Source organism: Chinchilla lanigera, unplaced genomic scaffold (genome assembly GCF_000276665.1).
Source record: "Chinchilla lanigera isolate Chin_1 unplaced genomic scaffold, ChiLan1.0 scaffold00013, whole genome shotgun sequence".
In the NCBI taxonomy this organism is placed as follows: domain Eukaryota; kingdom Metazoa; phylum Chordata; class Mammalia; order Rodentia; family Chinchillidae; genus Chinchilla; species Chinchilla lanigera.
Window position 1 is genome coordinate 24,020,886 of NW_004955414.1, and position 15,111 is coordinate 24,035,996.

At 54.2% G+C, this 15,111-nt stretch overlaps 1 protein-coding gene across 5 annotated transcripts in view; it reads right to left on the reverse strand.

Annotated features, from left to right (window-relative positions):
* Nucleotides 1–389: 389 nt before the first annotated feature.
* Lmo1 (LIM domain only 1 (rhombotin 1)) overlaps nt 390–15,111 on the reverse strand; it is a 50,824-nt gene continuing 36,102 nt past the window's right edge. For all 5 annotated transcript variants that reach the window (XM_005380220.1, XM_005380219.1, XM_013511708.1 and 2 more), the window contains 3 exons: nt 5,064–5,277; nt 2,256–2,381; nt 390–801 (listed from right to left, as the gene is read on the reverse strand). In XM_005380220.1, coding sequence (XP_005380277.1) covers nt 696–801; nt 2,256–2,381; nt 5,064–5,269 — 438 coding nt within the window. In that variant the 5' untranslated portion in view covers nt 5,270–5,277 and the 3' untranslated portion in view covers nt 390–695. The remainder of the gene's footprint in view (nt 802–2,255; nt 2,382–5,063; nt 5,278–15,111) is intronic.

Sequence of the window (15,111 nt, forward strand, 5' to 3'; positions counted from 1 at the left end):
GCGTCTCAGGAGTACACTTCCATGATACGGGGCTCAGGATTTGGGGTCCTATCGTGGAGCAGAGCTGGGTCCCCATCTGGCCAGTAGATATGGGGCCCCAGTGAGGAGGTGGATCAAAGGAACATGGTGCTTCACCTTGCTCCTCTGTTAGGGGTCTGCTCAGGGCTAGGTGTATGCTTTCTCAGAAGGTTAAACACCCCATTGGTGGCTGGGGGTGGGGGACCGAGTTGTTTCCTTCCTTCCGGTTTCTGCCTAAAGCCAACCTGGTGCTATCCTGCTCAGCAATAGCGCATGCTGAAGGACCCCGCCAGCTCTGTGCCCTGCCCCTGAGGGCCAGAGGGGAGGGGACCCCCAGGTCCGTGTCAGTCATGTGAACACGCAGAGTAATGTCCGCGGAAACATTCATAAGTTTAATCCACGCCAGTAATAAAATCGCATTACATTTCTCATAAAATAAATGTTCCCATTTATATACAGAAGACAGACTGTACAGGCCCAGCCCGGCCCCAGGAGGGGTCACACACAGAGGGGCGGCGGCGGCAGAGGAAGGGTTACCCTCCCATCCAAGACGGAGAAGTTCTGATTCGGCAGGACAGCAGCTGGCCAGCCCATGGCGGCAGGTGGCTGGCTGGTCTGCCAGGAGGGTGGGCAGGCGGGCAGAAGGCTGGACGGGCCTGGAGGCCGGGCGCCGGGTGTTACTGAACCTGGGATTCAAAGGTGCCGTTGAGCTGGCCCTCCTCATAGTCCATCTGACACAAGATCATGTTGTTCTTCAGGAAGAATTTGTCCCCCACACAAAATCTAGAAAATCCAAGCAAGAAAGAGAAGCTACAGGAGGGGTCCCGGTGGGTGGTGGGACCCAGCCTGGCCAGGAGGTGGGGGAGGAGATGGTGTGCTGGGGAATGTGCTCCTTGAACTTCCCAGAGGGGATCACAAGAGTCCCACAGTAGGCCTGGTCAGTTACCCTGGGCCATAGGCCTCCCACCCTCAGATCTGCTGCGGAGGTTGGGGAAGGGCTGGTGAGAGAGGTTTGGTGGAGAGGTAGAGGAACAACTTTTCCCAGTCCTAGAGAAATAAACAGAAAAAAGAGAAATGGAGAGAGAGAGATGGGAAAGGAAGGAGGGATAAATGGATGATTTTTTTCCATCCCTCTGTTCCCTTCTCCAATTTAAGAAGGCTTAGTGAAGGGTGTGCTTCCTCTGAATAGAAACTGTGGATTACTTGGGACATTCTTCCACGGGGTGACCTGATGCACTATTTCTTCTGCTACCAGAAGAAGACCATGCTTTGGTTCCCTAGTCCTCCACAAGTACTGGGCCATTCCAGTCCTTCGATGTCCTCAGGGTGAGGCCTTTGGTGAGCCCCAGGGTCACTGGCCCAGTGGCAGCAGATCCCAGTTTGGCCACCAGGTGGCTCTGTCACTTCACCAAGCTCTCCTAGCAGGGATCTGGCTGAAGTCCCCAGCCAGAGGAGCATGGACCACACCCTCTGGGAACACTTGTATGAGTTCCTACCTGGCCCAAGGCCATAAAGAAGGCCTTCTTTATGGTGTTGGGCCCTAGCCAGAGGTGAAGGGTTCTGGCTCCTTCAGTCCCCAAAACCTTCCATGGGCCTGGGGCAATGAGCAGGGCCCAGAAGATCACAAAAGAGGCTGGGTCGGAACCAGATTCATAGGAATGAGGTCAGGAGTTAGTGGCTATTCCCTGAAAGGATTTCACCTTGCATGTCCGAGAACCCTTTCTCACTAGTTTGTACACACACGTACATGCATGCAATTACACACAGGACAAAAGGCATGCATACCTGACCTTCTTGTACATGTTTTAAACACGTGTGCACACACATACCTCATCAGGTACACACAGTACAGGCATGTTGCACATGGACATTTAAAGATGTGTACATGTAAATATTAAATCCATGTATGTGCACCCACCTGTCCAAGGACATTTAAAAACACATGCACGCACGGGTACACGCACACCATTTAGACACAGGAAACTCATGCATACCCCATCATTACAGTCCACAGAAATGTCCCAAACAAACGTGCACAGCCAGGATTGGGGTACACATAGTGGACTGCAAGGCTTAGGCACACAGACACACAGGCATGCTCACACAGGCACACAGCCACGAACACACAGAGACACCACACTTGCACGCACGCCCCCGCAGCACCCCAGCCCATCCAGGCTTAGGCTCGGGCTCAGGTCTGGGGGGCGTGTCAGGTCAGCCATGGGACCAGCACTCACCTCTGGTTACACAGCTGGCAGGCGAAGCAGTCGAGGTGATACACGTTGTCCCGGGCCCGCATCACCATCTCGAAAGCTGGGATCAGTTTGCTGCAGGCGGCACAGTTCCCTGTGGTGCCAAAGAGCCTGCAAGGGAAGGGTGCAGAGGACTCAGGGGCCTGCCACAGAACTGGGGCCTAGGACAGCTGCCTCCACCCAGGGCCCTGCCCATTTCCCAGCCCTGTGGGCATAGCAGGAAGGCCTGGGCAAGGGGGCGAAGGAAGTAGAGGTATCACCTAGAGCCTGCCAAGAGATCAGGCTTCAGGAAAATTTGTGCTCTGCCCCCACCAGGAAGGCTGTGCAGGGGATCAGGCACTGGCTGACACTGCCTACCCTAAGACCCTTCCCAGGTTCCCACCGCGGTCCCTCAAGCACCCGAGGGCTGCAGGAGAATACCAGGCTGGGCCCTGAGCAAAGGCTTCAGACTCGCACAAACCTACGATTTAGGGGCAGTGTGCACATCTTCGGCTGCGTGTCCTCAGGCAAGTCACCGAGTTATTCTGAGCCTCCTTTATCTCAACTGTCAAATAAAGACCCAAAGACACCTCTCGTGGCAGTAGTTAGGAAACTGCTGTAAACTCTGAATCATGGCTCATTTGGCAAACACCTGGGAAGAAGGGACTGTTTTCTCACCTGTCAGGCACTATTCTAGGAATTTACAAAGACGACCTTATCTGACCTCAACAGCTCTGGGTTGGAGAGCTGTCCTAGTCCCCATTTTCCAGATAATAGCAATGAGTCGTGGAGAGGTAAGCAACTTGGGCCTGGCTCCTCAGAGAGGGGTGGTGTTGCTCTATACCACTGCGTGGTACAGCTGCCCTATCTATAAAATTAGTGCTCTATTAAAGCATTTTCCTGCTATGAACTTGTATCACTTGCTTAAGTTCTTTTTCTTTCTCTGCACCTCAGTTTCTCCTTACGTAAAATGGGGATACAGGACCAGATGGTTCTGTCCAAAGATGTTTCTCAAACAGAACTGATGACCAGAGAAAGACCCAAGGACATCTGGCACAGTGGCCTCTGAGGCAGGTCCTGCTCCTCTCAGCTGCTGGCTGCAGGGCTCTAGGACAGGGAGTCCGGTCCCGCCCCATGCAAGTCAGTCCTTGGCTAGGGGCTCCAGTGGTCTGAGCCAACTGTGTTCCCCTTGCTTTTTTTCTGCAACCCCCAAGTAAGGCAAGGGGGCCAAGCGGTGAGTGGGAGGCCCCTCTGCTCCCTGATCCGTCCACCTCAAGCTCGGGCACCTGCAGAGGAGCCTGGCTCCATTATTTATCAGCCTGAGCTGCCTGGCGGCTCAGATAAAGGCAGACAAAGCTGGGCCACAGCGTCTGCCTGCCAACAGGGGCCTGTCCTGCCCCAAGCCCAACGAGCCATTGCTGCAGTGGGGTAGGCTCTGGACAGCCACTCCCTAGGCTCAGAAGATCAAGGATGCCACAGCCCTACTCTGGTCCACTGCCCTTTCTGGCCCCAAAAGTCATTCCTCACCTCTGCCAGAATGCAGGAAAAAACCTTCAGCCCCTAGTAGCTGTCAGGGCCCAGCATGCCACAGGTGCTTCTGCCATCCCACTCCGCAGTCCTGGGGACCATCAGATGGGCTGCCACCTCTCCCTGGCCTAGTCGGTTCAGCTGCTCTGGGGATGCCCTACATGTCCAGACTTGGAGGCTCATTCTAGGCCTGCGAGGGATGAAATCCCCAGGAGCACCCTTCTAAGCCCTCCTCCTGGTCCCAGCCTCTCCCTCCGGCCCTGGCCAGGAGCTCTAACCCACAGCTCCTGTTTTAGGGCATCACTTTTAAAAAGTTGTTGAAAAAGGCAGGAATTAAAAGGAAAAGTGCCGACAGGTAAATCTTGGGCTCTAGGGGAAGTAGGGGAGCTTCCGCTGGTAACCCCGCCCCTTCCGACTTGCCCTGATTTGAGCAGAGGGAGCTGCAGAAGCCCTCGCCCCGACCTGTTAATTAATGCGATGGGCCTTCCTCCCCACAAGGCGGCCACCGTCCAGCAGCTTGCGACGGAGCCAAATGCAGGCGCTGGGTCTCGGCCAAGCCCCTGCTTTGCAGCCTCCTTCCAGCCTTGCTGATGTCATAAATGGCCTAAGGGAGGGTTAACTGGGGGAGGCAGCCCCAGGAGAGGGATCCAGGTTATGGGGGAGGGTAAGTTGGAGCTCGGAAGAGTGTGAGGCAGGAAAGCTCGAATCTTTTCACCCCTTCGCAGGGGGAGTAAACTGAGGCTGAGGAAGGTTAGAAGCCAAAGACTCCGAGCTGATTCAAACCCAGGTCTTTAAGCTCTAGCATGAGTGGTCCTTATCCAAGGCTGTGGCTACACAGCCGGGCTCCCAAAGCAAATAGGAGGACTAACCCCAACCACCGCCTGGGAAGGGAGGAACTGAGCGCTGGGAAGGGTGGCAGGAGACTATCAGGGAGGAAGGGTCCAGATGTTCTGAGCTTCCCGCCTGCTCCTCAAAGCCTCCCTGCGGTGTCCCCCCGCCGCCAGATTCCAGAAAGAGGCGGCTCAGAAACACCTGGCAAAGACTGGAGCCAGGCTGCTTTGCAAACCTTATCTTGGGTGCCCAACAGCTAGCGACGCCCACCTGGGCCATGCCGGACACTGAGTCCAAGGAGTGAAAGACCAGGCCCTGCCCTCCAGTGTCTCTGGGATGCAGGGCAGGAATGGGACTGAGAAGAGCGCTGGGCCTGGAGCGGAGCAGAGCCCCCTGGGCCCGGGAGCAGGGGGCGCTCAGGGAGCCGGAGAGGGCCGGGGAGGCTGGTGGACCCACCTCAGGTAGTCACGCCGGCACAGGATGAGGTTGGCCTTGGTGTAGAGGGTGGAGCCCACCTCGCCCAGGCGGCAGTCACAGCAGGCACACTTGAGGCAGTCCTCGTGCCAGTACTTGTCCAGCGCCTTCAGCAGGTAGCGGTCCTTGATCTTGCGGTTACAGCCTGCACAGCCCTTCTGCTTCCCTTTGGGTTGGACGGAGAGCATCGGCACACCTGCAGGTGGACAGACAGACAGATGGACGCAGGACCGGACTAGGGCTCTGGGCCTCCGGACACATCCCTGCCCTGGGAGTGGAAGTTCCCGGCTTGTCTGTGCTGCCTGTCCTGGGCATGGGCTCCCAGAAGTCCTCACTTCCTACTTTCTACCAGGAAGAGGCCTCTTCTGGCCTTAGAGCCTGCCCTCTGGGCAGCACGGCAGCGCTTGTCCCCCAGCCCTGCAAAGATCTCTCCACAGGCTACAGGCGGCACCAGGCAGCCCAAGTCTGCTCTGCTCCGGGGCACTCTCACAGCCCAGGCCCAGCCCCGCCAGGCACTTCCTGTGTGGTCTATGCAGGGAGGCCGAAAGCCCTCCCCACACAGCCACCATCCTGCGGCCATTCAGCCAGTGGGCCTAAGAAAGGTCTGCTAGAATTTCCACAGCTTTCTGGCAACCCAAATCTTCCTCACAGTGCAGTGGTCGATGTGTCTGACCATTTCGAGCCAGTCAAGCCAAGCTCCTCGGTCTACATGTGCCAAACTGTGTCCATGTCAGGAAGGAAGTGGGAGGCTCCCAGGACACTCTCAGAAGGGAGCAGGAGGGTCCAGAGTGTGTGGCACACACAGAGAGACAGCTGGGCCAGACGATTAGAAGCTCCTCTCAGGAAGGTTTCAGCCAGAGCCCAACTTCTACCTGCCCAGAAAAGGAGGCCCAGAGCCTCTGGAGCTGTTCATCCTTCCAGGATAAGAATCTCTGAGCCACCAGGCTCCTCCCAGCTCATACGAGTTTCTTAACACACAAGAAATGAGCAAGAGTGGGTGTGGTGGTGCAAGTCTGTAATCCCCAATCTCTGGGAGGCTGAGGCAGGCGGGTGGCAAGTTTAAGCCCACCCTGGCCAATTTAGTGGGAGACCCTTTCTCCAAATATAAATTAAAAGGGCTAAAGATTTGGCTCAGCGCAGAGGCCCTGGGTTTGATTTCCAGTAACAACACACACACACACACACACACACACACACACACACACACACACACACACGAGGAAGGAGGGATTGAGGGGAGAGAGAAAGAGAGAAGACAGGCAGGATTCTGAATGCAGTGCTCACCGCAGGGGCAGAGCCTACTGGCGGGGAGTATCCAGACTCACATACACCCGTGTACACAGGCACATGGTGTGGGTTTGGGCACAGACACACACAGAGACACAGTCCCTTCCCCTGGGGCGACGGGAAGGGGCAGCTGAGGAGGGGTGGGGCAGATGCTGACCAGGGGCCTGGACAACCACAGGAGCCATGAGCTTGAGGGAGGAGCAAGGGGTCCAGATACTCAGCCCATGACTTCGCCAGGCAGGTCGCCTACAAGAGTTGCCTGAGCACCAACCCCTCACGAAAGCAGGGCATGGGGTTGGGGTAACTTCTTCCCTGATCAAAGACAGCTGGATGGAGCGGGCGATGAAACCCACCTCTCTCTACCTCCCCAGCTTTCCGACAGCGCCTAGAGTCTTTCCTACCCACCCCAGCCTCTCCAAAGGAGCGCTGCTCTCTCCGGGGCTGGAGTTTGGCCCCCCAGCCCCTGTAGCCCTCCCATTCCCCTCTCTCTGCCCCTCCATTCCCCCTCCCCGAGGCTGAGCCCCTGGGCCGCTTTTCCTCTTTCCCCTTCCATCTTCAGGTGTGGCCCTTCCTGAGGCTGAGCGGGAGAACTAGCCACCCACAGGCCTCAGTCTCAGAATCCACGGAAGCCAGCTCAGAGGACCCTCAGTTCTTGCAGTCAAATGCTCTCATTCCACAGATGGGGAAACTGAGGCCCAGATGGCCGGGGCCTAGTGCAAGCTACCAATCCAACTGGCCCCAGGACTTCTTCCCTCTTGTGCTCCTTCTCAGACAAAACAGCCTCCTCAGACTATTGTTGGAGAAGGGGCAGCACCGGGCCAATTCAACAACTCACTCTGCAGCGAGGGAGCCAGGCCTGCAGCAAGCTGGGAACCAGGGGGACCAGTCAGGGCAGGCAGGAGGCCTCACGGAAGGCTGTAGCGCACAAGGGTCAGCAGGCTGCCTCCTACTTCCAGTCCCCACAGGGTCTGTTAGCTGGGAAGTTTGCTGCCTAATTTCCTTAATGCAGCTCTAAAGGTTAATTGGTCTGAGAGAGTGATGGGGCTCAGGAGGACGCTGTCCTCGGGCCTGCCTGGGTTTCCTTTGGCACGACCCAGCCGGAGCACAGAGCTCTTGAGGAGCCCCTGGAGCAGGACTCTTGGGAGCTGCAGGACCTGTAAAGCACTTGCCAAGGCCTGGCCTACAGGGAGGTACAAGGTGCAGGAGAATAGGGACGAGGCTACAACAGCTGGATTTGGGGAAGGCCTGGGACCCTCACAGCAGTACTACTGTTCCCAGGGCCTGTGGGGGGATCCCATAGACAACGCAGCTATGCATATAAATACCAGCACGGATCTCTTGACCCAGCCCCTGACCCAGCCCCTCCACAGCTGGTGTTCCCAGAGTTCCTCTGGGCAGGCAGCAAGACTGGCTTCCTTCCTGTGGTCCTGAACCCCTGCCAGGGACCTATACTCTGGCAGGCCCCAGCACACCTGGCTGCAGACCCTGCACAGCTGCAGGTAACCCCTCCCTAGCAGGACCTGGCACCTACGGGACCCCATGGCAGCCATGAGGAAGTGATGCCATGAGCTGGCCCTAGTTCCCCTTCCCTGATGCACCCAGAGAGGGGCCTGCTACACTTGGGCTTTCTACAGGGCCTGGCTACCCCTCCTGTGGGTGCTGGACAGGGCTCCACAAAGCTTTTACAAAGTCTCTGCCAGTGTCCCATGTCCCCTGAGACATAGAACACCATGGCCAGGACAACAGGGACCCTTGAGGTTTCTCTACCTAGGAATCCTGGGACAAACCTACCCCAGAGCGTGCCCATAGTCTGCACTCAAACTGGTCTCTGGATTGGCCACCTCTAGCCATTCACTCCAGAGTGAATGCCCTGGTCTCCCTGGGCCTCAGTTTCCTCAACTGCCCAGTAAGGAAAACCGAAATTGTCTGGAGGTCAAACAGAAATTGTCTGGGGGTCAAACAGGACAAGTGGATGAGTTCTGGGGACAAAGAGTTCTGGGGGTCCAACAGGAAGAAAGGGTATCTTTCTTCTTTAGGGAACAGTACGAAGTGTCTGCTACACTGGGCCAGGCCAGGAGGCTCACAAACAACCCTGGGAAGGTGAAGGGGCTTTAAGGGGACACCCACAGTCTCCTGCACCCCAAATGGAGGAAGCTGCTCCCCAGAGGGTCGGCTCTCAGTTCCTGCCCTGCCTCCCCAGCCTGCCAGCCTGCCCCTTGCAGACCCTCCTTCTCCCTCCCTCCCCCTGCCTGGCTCTGGGAGCTCAGCCTCGGGCCATGCACTTTCCATTAAGGAGATAGCATCCCCTTGCTGAAGTCCATTTGGGATCCATTTTAGTGTTATCTAAAAATCAAATCTACATGGTAATCCTTTTAATGTACTCCTGACTTCAGAAAAAAAGAACAGCTTTGCACTCCTTCAGAAAGGTTTTAAAGCATTACCCAGTAATTACTACTCACCCATGAAAACACCGATATTTTACAATGGAGCCTATGTGCACAGACACATGCGTCCAGCCACGTGCTCAGGTGCACCTTCTGAGCACGGCAAAATAACCAGTTCACTCAGCCCGTGCGACCCCCGAGTCTCAGGGTGTAGGGGAGGGGTGTTTAAGGGAGACAGGCCATACTCCAATCACTACTTCCGCCAGGGCAGGGTGGCAGCCGGGCTGAGAGGGAGGCAGTCAGGCTGCGGGAGAAGCCTCCTGGTCTGACTCATCGGCTGCCAGACACTGACCCTCAGTTCTGTAATCTGGGGCAAAGCCAGATGGTCCTGGTGATAGGGAGGGACTGCCAGGGGTCACCCTGTCCCTCCCACGCTCCCCCTCCAGCCAGGAGAGAAGCTCTCCTCACACGGACCTCTACCGCTATCCACCAGGCCAGACAGGAGGCCTCGGCAGCTCCTGCCCAGCCCAGGCGGCCCCTCAATGCAGCATGAAGATTCTTCCAGGGGACATAGCCCATGGGCCGCCAGGCCCAGTGGCCCTCTAACTTGGACAATAGCCTGGGCTGCTGGAGGGCACCCACATCCCCACCCAGTAAGCACCTCCAAAAGCCAGTCTCCCGCTTCACCCAGCTCCAGGTCACTCCAGGCCATGTTCTGTGTTTTCTTTGCTAGTGACCGCTGTGGTCAGTACGGGGGATGCCACCAGCCATCTGCGGACCTTCCCACATGGCAGTGTATCCTGCTTGGCTCTGCTGGACCTGCTCCCAGCAGAACCCTGGAACACCATCCTTTCTAGCACACCAGTGGAGGGAGTTTCTTCTTTCCTAGGGCCAGAAGAAATGCCTCTGCCTATTCATCCCTTCTCTCCCACAAAGGTCGGAGTCAACTGCAGGCCTGAGGCTCAGACCCTGGGGCAGCTTCGAACCTGCAGCAGGCCCCTTCCCCTTTCTCACCTGCATCTGAGAAATAAGGGCCACCCGGTCTCTCTCTACAAAGATTGTAGCAAGGCAAGGAGCTACCACCCCAAGGCCATACCACGGAGTCTGGCACCAGGGTGAGGGGTAGTGGACACTTATTCCAGGTGCCATTTCAGCTTGGGCACTGTTGTCTTTTTAAGTTTTTTATAGTGACATAATTTCAAACTTCCAGCAGAGTTGCAAGAACAGTAAGAAGTCTTGTGTACCTTTCACCCAAATTCCCTAAATAGGAACCTTTTCACTACATTAGTTAGTTTCAGACCTGAGGTCTCTGTTTCACGAAATTATTTTTGGTATATAAATAAATACTTGCTAAAAGCAAGTATGTTCTCTTATAGAACTGCAGCACAGTGATCCAAAACCCAGACGTTATCATGGAATACCTACTAGTGCTCAGCTTTGAAGGGCTTTGCTCATAACTGCCTTGTGCAATAGATCCTATTATTATTCCCATTCTAACAATACAAAAACTGAGGCAAAGAAGGGCACCAAGTTTTATGTCACAGGTACTAGGAGACAGAGCTAGACCTTGAACCCTGGCAGTGTCTCCCGGGCCCAAGCACTTGACTCCTCTACTATGTTTTGTTTTTTTTTCCAGTACCGGGAATTGAACTCACGATCTTGCACTTGCCAGGCAGGTGCTCTGCCGCTGAGCTAAATCCTCAGCCCCTTGACTCCTCTGCTATGGAGCAAGGCTGTATGTGAGGTGCAAAGAGACAAGAGCAGGAGACTTTACAGAATTAGGAGACACTGGAAGGCACGCAGATGTGGGCCACAGAGCTGCAGGAAACACATGAAAAGGATAGAAACATCCATGCACACAGGAGCACATAGTACACAAGAGACATATGAGGGGCGGTGTTGGTTTTATTCTCCCCACAATAGCTTTATTCCAGTGTGCTCAGCCCCGAACACTAGGTGTTCGGTAAATTGCATGGAAGTACACACATACCCATGTGTAGGTTTTGTCTGCGCATGTAGATACAGTGGTACCTCGGTTCATGAATTTAATTTCCTCCATGATTTTGGAAAAGATGGCCATGGTTGTGCTTGTCACTCAGTTTGGAATTTGCAAACACAAACAAAATTTTGCCAAATACTTTTGTTTGCGAACCAAACTCTTTGCAAACAAAAGCATTTGTGTACCAAGGTACCACTGTATGCATCCAGGCACAGATGAATACGTATGCTGGAGCATATCACAAGCATGTTTACTGTCTTTTAAAAGAAGACAGTTACACAAAGTAGATCATCGCCCAAAACCCAGGTCTGATTCGAACAAAGCCCACAAATAGGAGGCCTAGAAATGGAAGTCTGTGAGCCCCTCAGGTTCACTCAGGTGGACTCGCGCGAAGCATCGCATTGCCCAGTGTGTGATCCCACGGTCCTCACACCCATCCAGTTGCTGGGGTAGGAGTCAGTGGACTCCATGGGTCTGGGTTGCTGCCACCTGCAGGCTCCTTTGCCAGCCCCAGCCCACACCCAGACCTGTGACCACTGCAGAGTGGGATCTCAGCAGAGCCTGCCAGCGGCCCCTCCTAGGCAGCAATCCCCGCTAATAAGGAAATTTGAAAGTGCAATCTAATTCTGCAGAATCTCTTTAAATCTTGTTTTCTCAGAAGTAACTTCATTTCGCACGGACACATCCAGCCTTGTGCGAAGGCCTCCATTTCACACCCGTTTTATCTCCACAATTTCTCGTCTCACTGGTCTCCTATCCCAGGGCCTTGCCACGTGGCAGGCGAGGCCTGAACTAATAACATTTCCTACTCATTTGGAATCAAAAGCCAAGGAGAACAACTGTTGAAACACAGGACCACAGAACACCTACGATATGCTCACTACTACCCCCTCTGTGGGCCCATTCTCGGGGAATTTTGCTCGGGAAGGGCTGGCGCCCTTGATTCGGGCTCTGCCCCTCAAGGGCTTCTGAGAGGAGCAACAGGGTGGTGCTCGCTTAAAGACTAGGGGCCCTGCAGGCACACAGGCTCGGCTTGCAGTCTGGCTCCATCTCTTCCCACCTCTTCCTCAGTTTACTCACTCACTAAATGAGGCGACGACTTTAAAGGATTATATGACGATTAATTTCGTTAACAGACAGAAATAGATATTTCAGTGTTTGACATAACAGCTTAAAACCATCAGCCAAGAAAACTTACATGGTGTTATATTATGGCCCAACAGTTCTTATCCTAAATATATGCCCACCAGAAGAGAATGTATATCCTCTAAACCAGATGTGCAAGAATGCTCATAGAACCTTTCTTAATAATAGCTCCAACCTGAAAATAATCCAAAGATCTATAACAGTAAAACATATAGCAGACTATGGTGTATTTAAGCTATGGAATAGCATACAGCAATGAAAAGGAATGAATTACTAACCTACACTACCTTGATGAATCAGACAGCATGAAAGATACCAGACATAAGTGGTACATGCTATACATACACAATTCCAGTTATATTAGTTCACAACAGGCAAGGCTGAACTGATGTGGGAACTCTGCTCCCTGGGAGGAAGGGGTGATGTACTGAGAACTGAGGAGGCATGAGGAAGCCCGTGGGTACAAGAGACACTTGATACCATGACCTAAATGTTTAAATGGGTATGTACCTGTGCAAAAATTTACCCAATGGAACATTTACAATGTGTGTGCTTTACTGCATATATTGTATTTCAAGAATAAAACACTAAGATGGAGATTCCTCGATCAGAACCCTGGCCCCTCCTGAAACTCACTGTTTACTCAGCAGTCTGGATGCTAATGCTGGGTTCTGGAGTCCTCTTTATTAACCCCAAGACACTAAATGATTATCCCCATTTCACAGACCAGAAAACAGGCCCAGGAAGGCCAAGGCCCTTCACACAGCTCAAAGACCGCAAGACAAAGACCGGAATGCTTTGGCCCTCAGACCCCAGGGTTCCAGTTCTCATCCATGCCAGCCCAAAGCCTCCTTGCACAGCCTGTGTGTGGAAGGGGTTGGTGTCTTGGTTCTCCTCTGCAGTCTGGATGCCCAAAGATGCCAGAACGGCTGAGACTAGAACTAGAAGGAAGGGCTGCCCCTGACAAGTGCTATCTTTATGCTCTGGGGCTGTCGGCTGTGTCCTGTCACCTGCTAGTTCTTCCCAAGCTGAGGCTGCCATGGGATCTTGGAAGGGCTTCCTGGTGGGGACAGCAAGGGATATGGGCCAGAAATGCAGTACAAAGAGGGCACGAAGTCGGGAAGAGGGCAGGAAGCCAAGCAGGGTCCGGATGTTTGCACTTCAGCCTTGAGAGGGACAAAGAAGCCCCGAGTGGCACATGTGCTAGGGAAAGGCTGAGCTGTCATAGAGTGAGTGGGGAGAGCTGGGGTCCTCAGGCTTAGGGCCACAGGACTGGGGGGTGGGTCTCTACCAATAGCCAGTGATTTGTGTGTGAATGAAGGATGGAGGAACTGGGGGGGGGGGTCCTGCTGTGTAGTAAGACACTGCCAGTGAGTCCAGAAATGCTGACCTCTGAAGTGCCAGGGGCCTCTTGGTCTCCATGGCCCACCACGGGGGATAGTTTCAGGAAAGGACTGCCCAGCCCTATCCCTGGCATCTGCAGCCACTATTGTCACATTCACCTGGATGATAATAAACCACACTGCCTCTTATTGAGTGCTACTATGGGCCAAGAGCATTATACTCACTAATTCACACACAGGATGACCCCGAGGGCAAGGAAATCATACAACTTGCCCACGGTAGGCAAGCCTGGGAATGGCCAAGCCAGCCACAGACCCATGCGGCTGGCCATCGGGAAGCACTGACGCCCTTCCTACTCTGTCCTGCGGTCAGAGGTAGCATCCTGTCATCTTTTTCTTAAGAGACAGGGAAAGCAGACTTTCATTGGGATCTGATTTGGACCCTACTATAAAGGAGGCGGCTCTGAAACATCTCTTGCAGGGGGAAACATCAGGGCCAGCACTCATTCAGGCTGAGCAGATCAGAGCCCCAGAGGGGCCATTTCCTGTGCAGGAGTAGGAAGCTGGAGGAATTTCTGCAGCAAGTCTTGATGGAGGCAAACATGTCCTTAGGGACGCTGTACCTAAAGCCTGCACCTGCCACGACCTTGCGGTGTCCAGAGATGAAGGGCTGAGGTGTCCTACACACAGCTCACAGGCAGAGGCAATCTGAACCCTGCACAACCCCGCGGGAGACAACAGTCTCAGGGGACCCTCTAAGTCTGTTCAGCCTTCTGTAACAGACTACTATAGCCAGGGTGGTTTATAAGCAGCAGAAGCTCATTTCCCATAGCCCAAAGGCCAAGAATTCCAAGATCAGGGTCCTGGCAGATTCTGCCTCTCGTGGAAGCCCGCTTCTTAGTTCACAGCCAGCTGTCTTGTCGACATAACCTTGCACGGCAGATGGGATGAAGGAGCCCTCTGGGGTCCCATTTATGAAGAAGCTAATCCCATTCACAAGGCCCCACCCTCATGACCACATCAATTCCCAAGAGCCCCATTTTCTACTGTCACTTCGAAGGTTGGGCTATAACATATGGTTGAAAGGACACAGACTGTAAACATTCAGACCCTAGCAAGGACTCCATGGAGAACTTGCAGGAAGGCCTGAGGACAGGCCTGGACTCTGGGCCAGGTTCGTGTGGGATCTGTTCTAGCAGCCTCCAACAGTTTTGAGGACCTTAAACCCTTGGGCATCAACAGCTACACAGGCTCTCTGGAGCTCATCGCTTGGAATGAGGCTTACTTAACTATACAGTTATCTGCAGCGTGTTCTCCCGCTCCATGAGTGGAGCAGACATCCTCTTCCAATTCTCTGAGCATGTCTATATTCTCCGCTGCATCTCAAAACTGACAGATTCAAAAGAGCACTCCTGATATCTTCCCGCAAACCTGGCCGTGTGTCCTTACATATGGCTTTCCCGTACGGCACCCGCACCACCATCCACCCAGATGCTCCTGTGGAGACTCAGTGTCAACCTCGCCCCTTCTGCTCCCTGTCCCACCTGCTTCTTCCCATATCCAGAGCCCCTGCCATGTTTCACCACAAGATCAGCATAATCTCCACCAGGGTCCTGGCGTCTGGTGACCACAATGATTCTGCACTCAGCAGGGAGAGAGGCCTTTCCAAACAAATCAGAGCAACTTGGAACCCTTCCACCGATTCCGGTGGGCTGGACATAGCAGCCCCCACTCTTCATCTTGCCTGTGTAGCCTCGTATGCTCTGGTTCCTGTCTCCCTTTCCCACACGGAGTTCCAGCCACACTCCAGACCTCCTTCAGGTGTGCACGCAAACACCTTCCCGCTTTTTCATTAGTGGGCAACTTGTCGT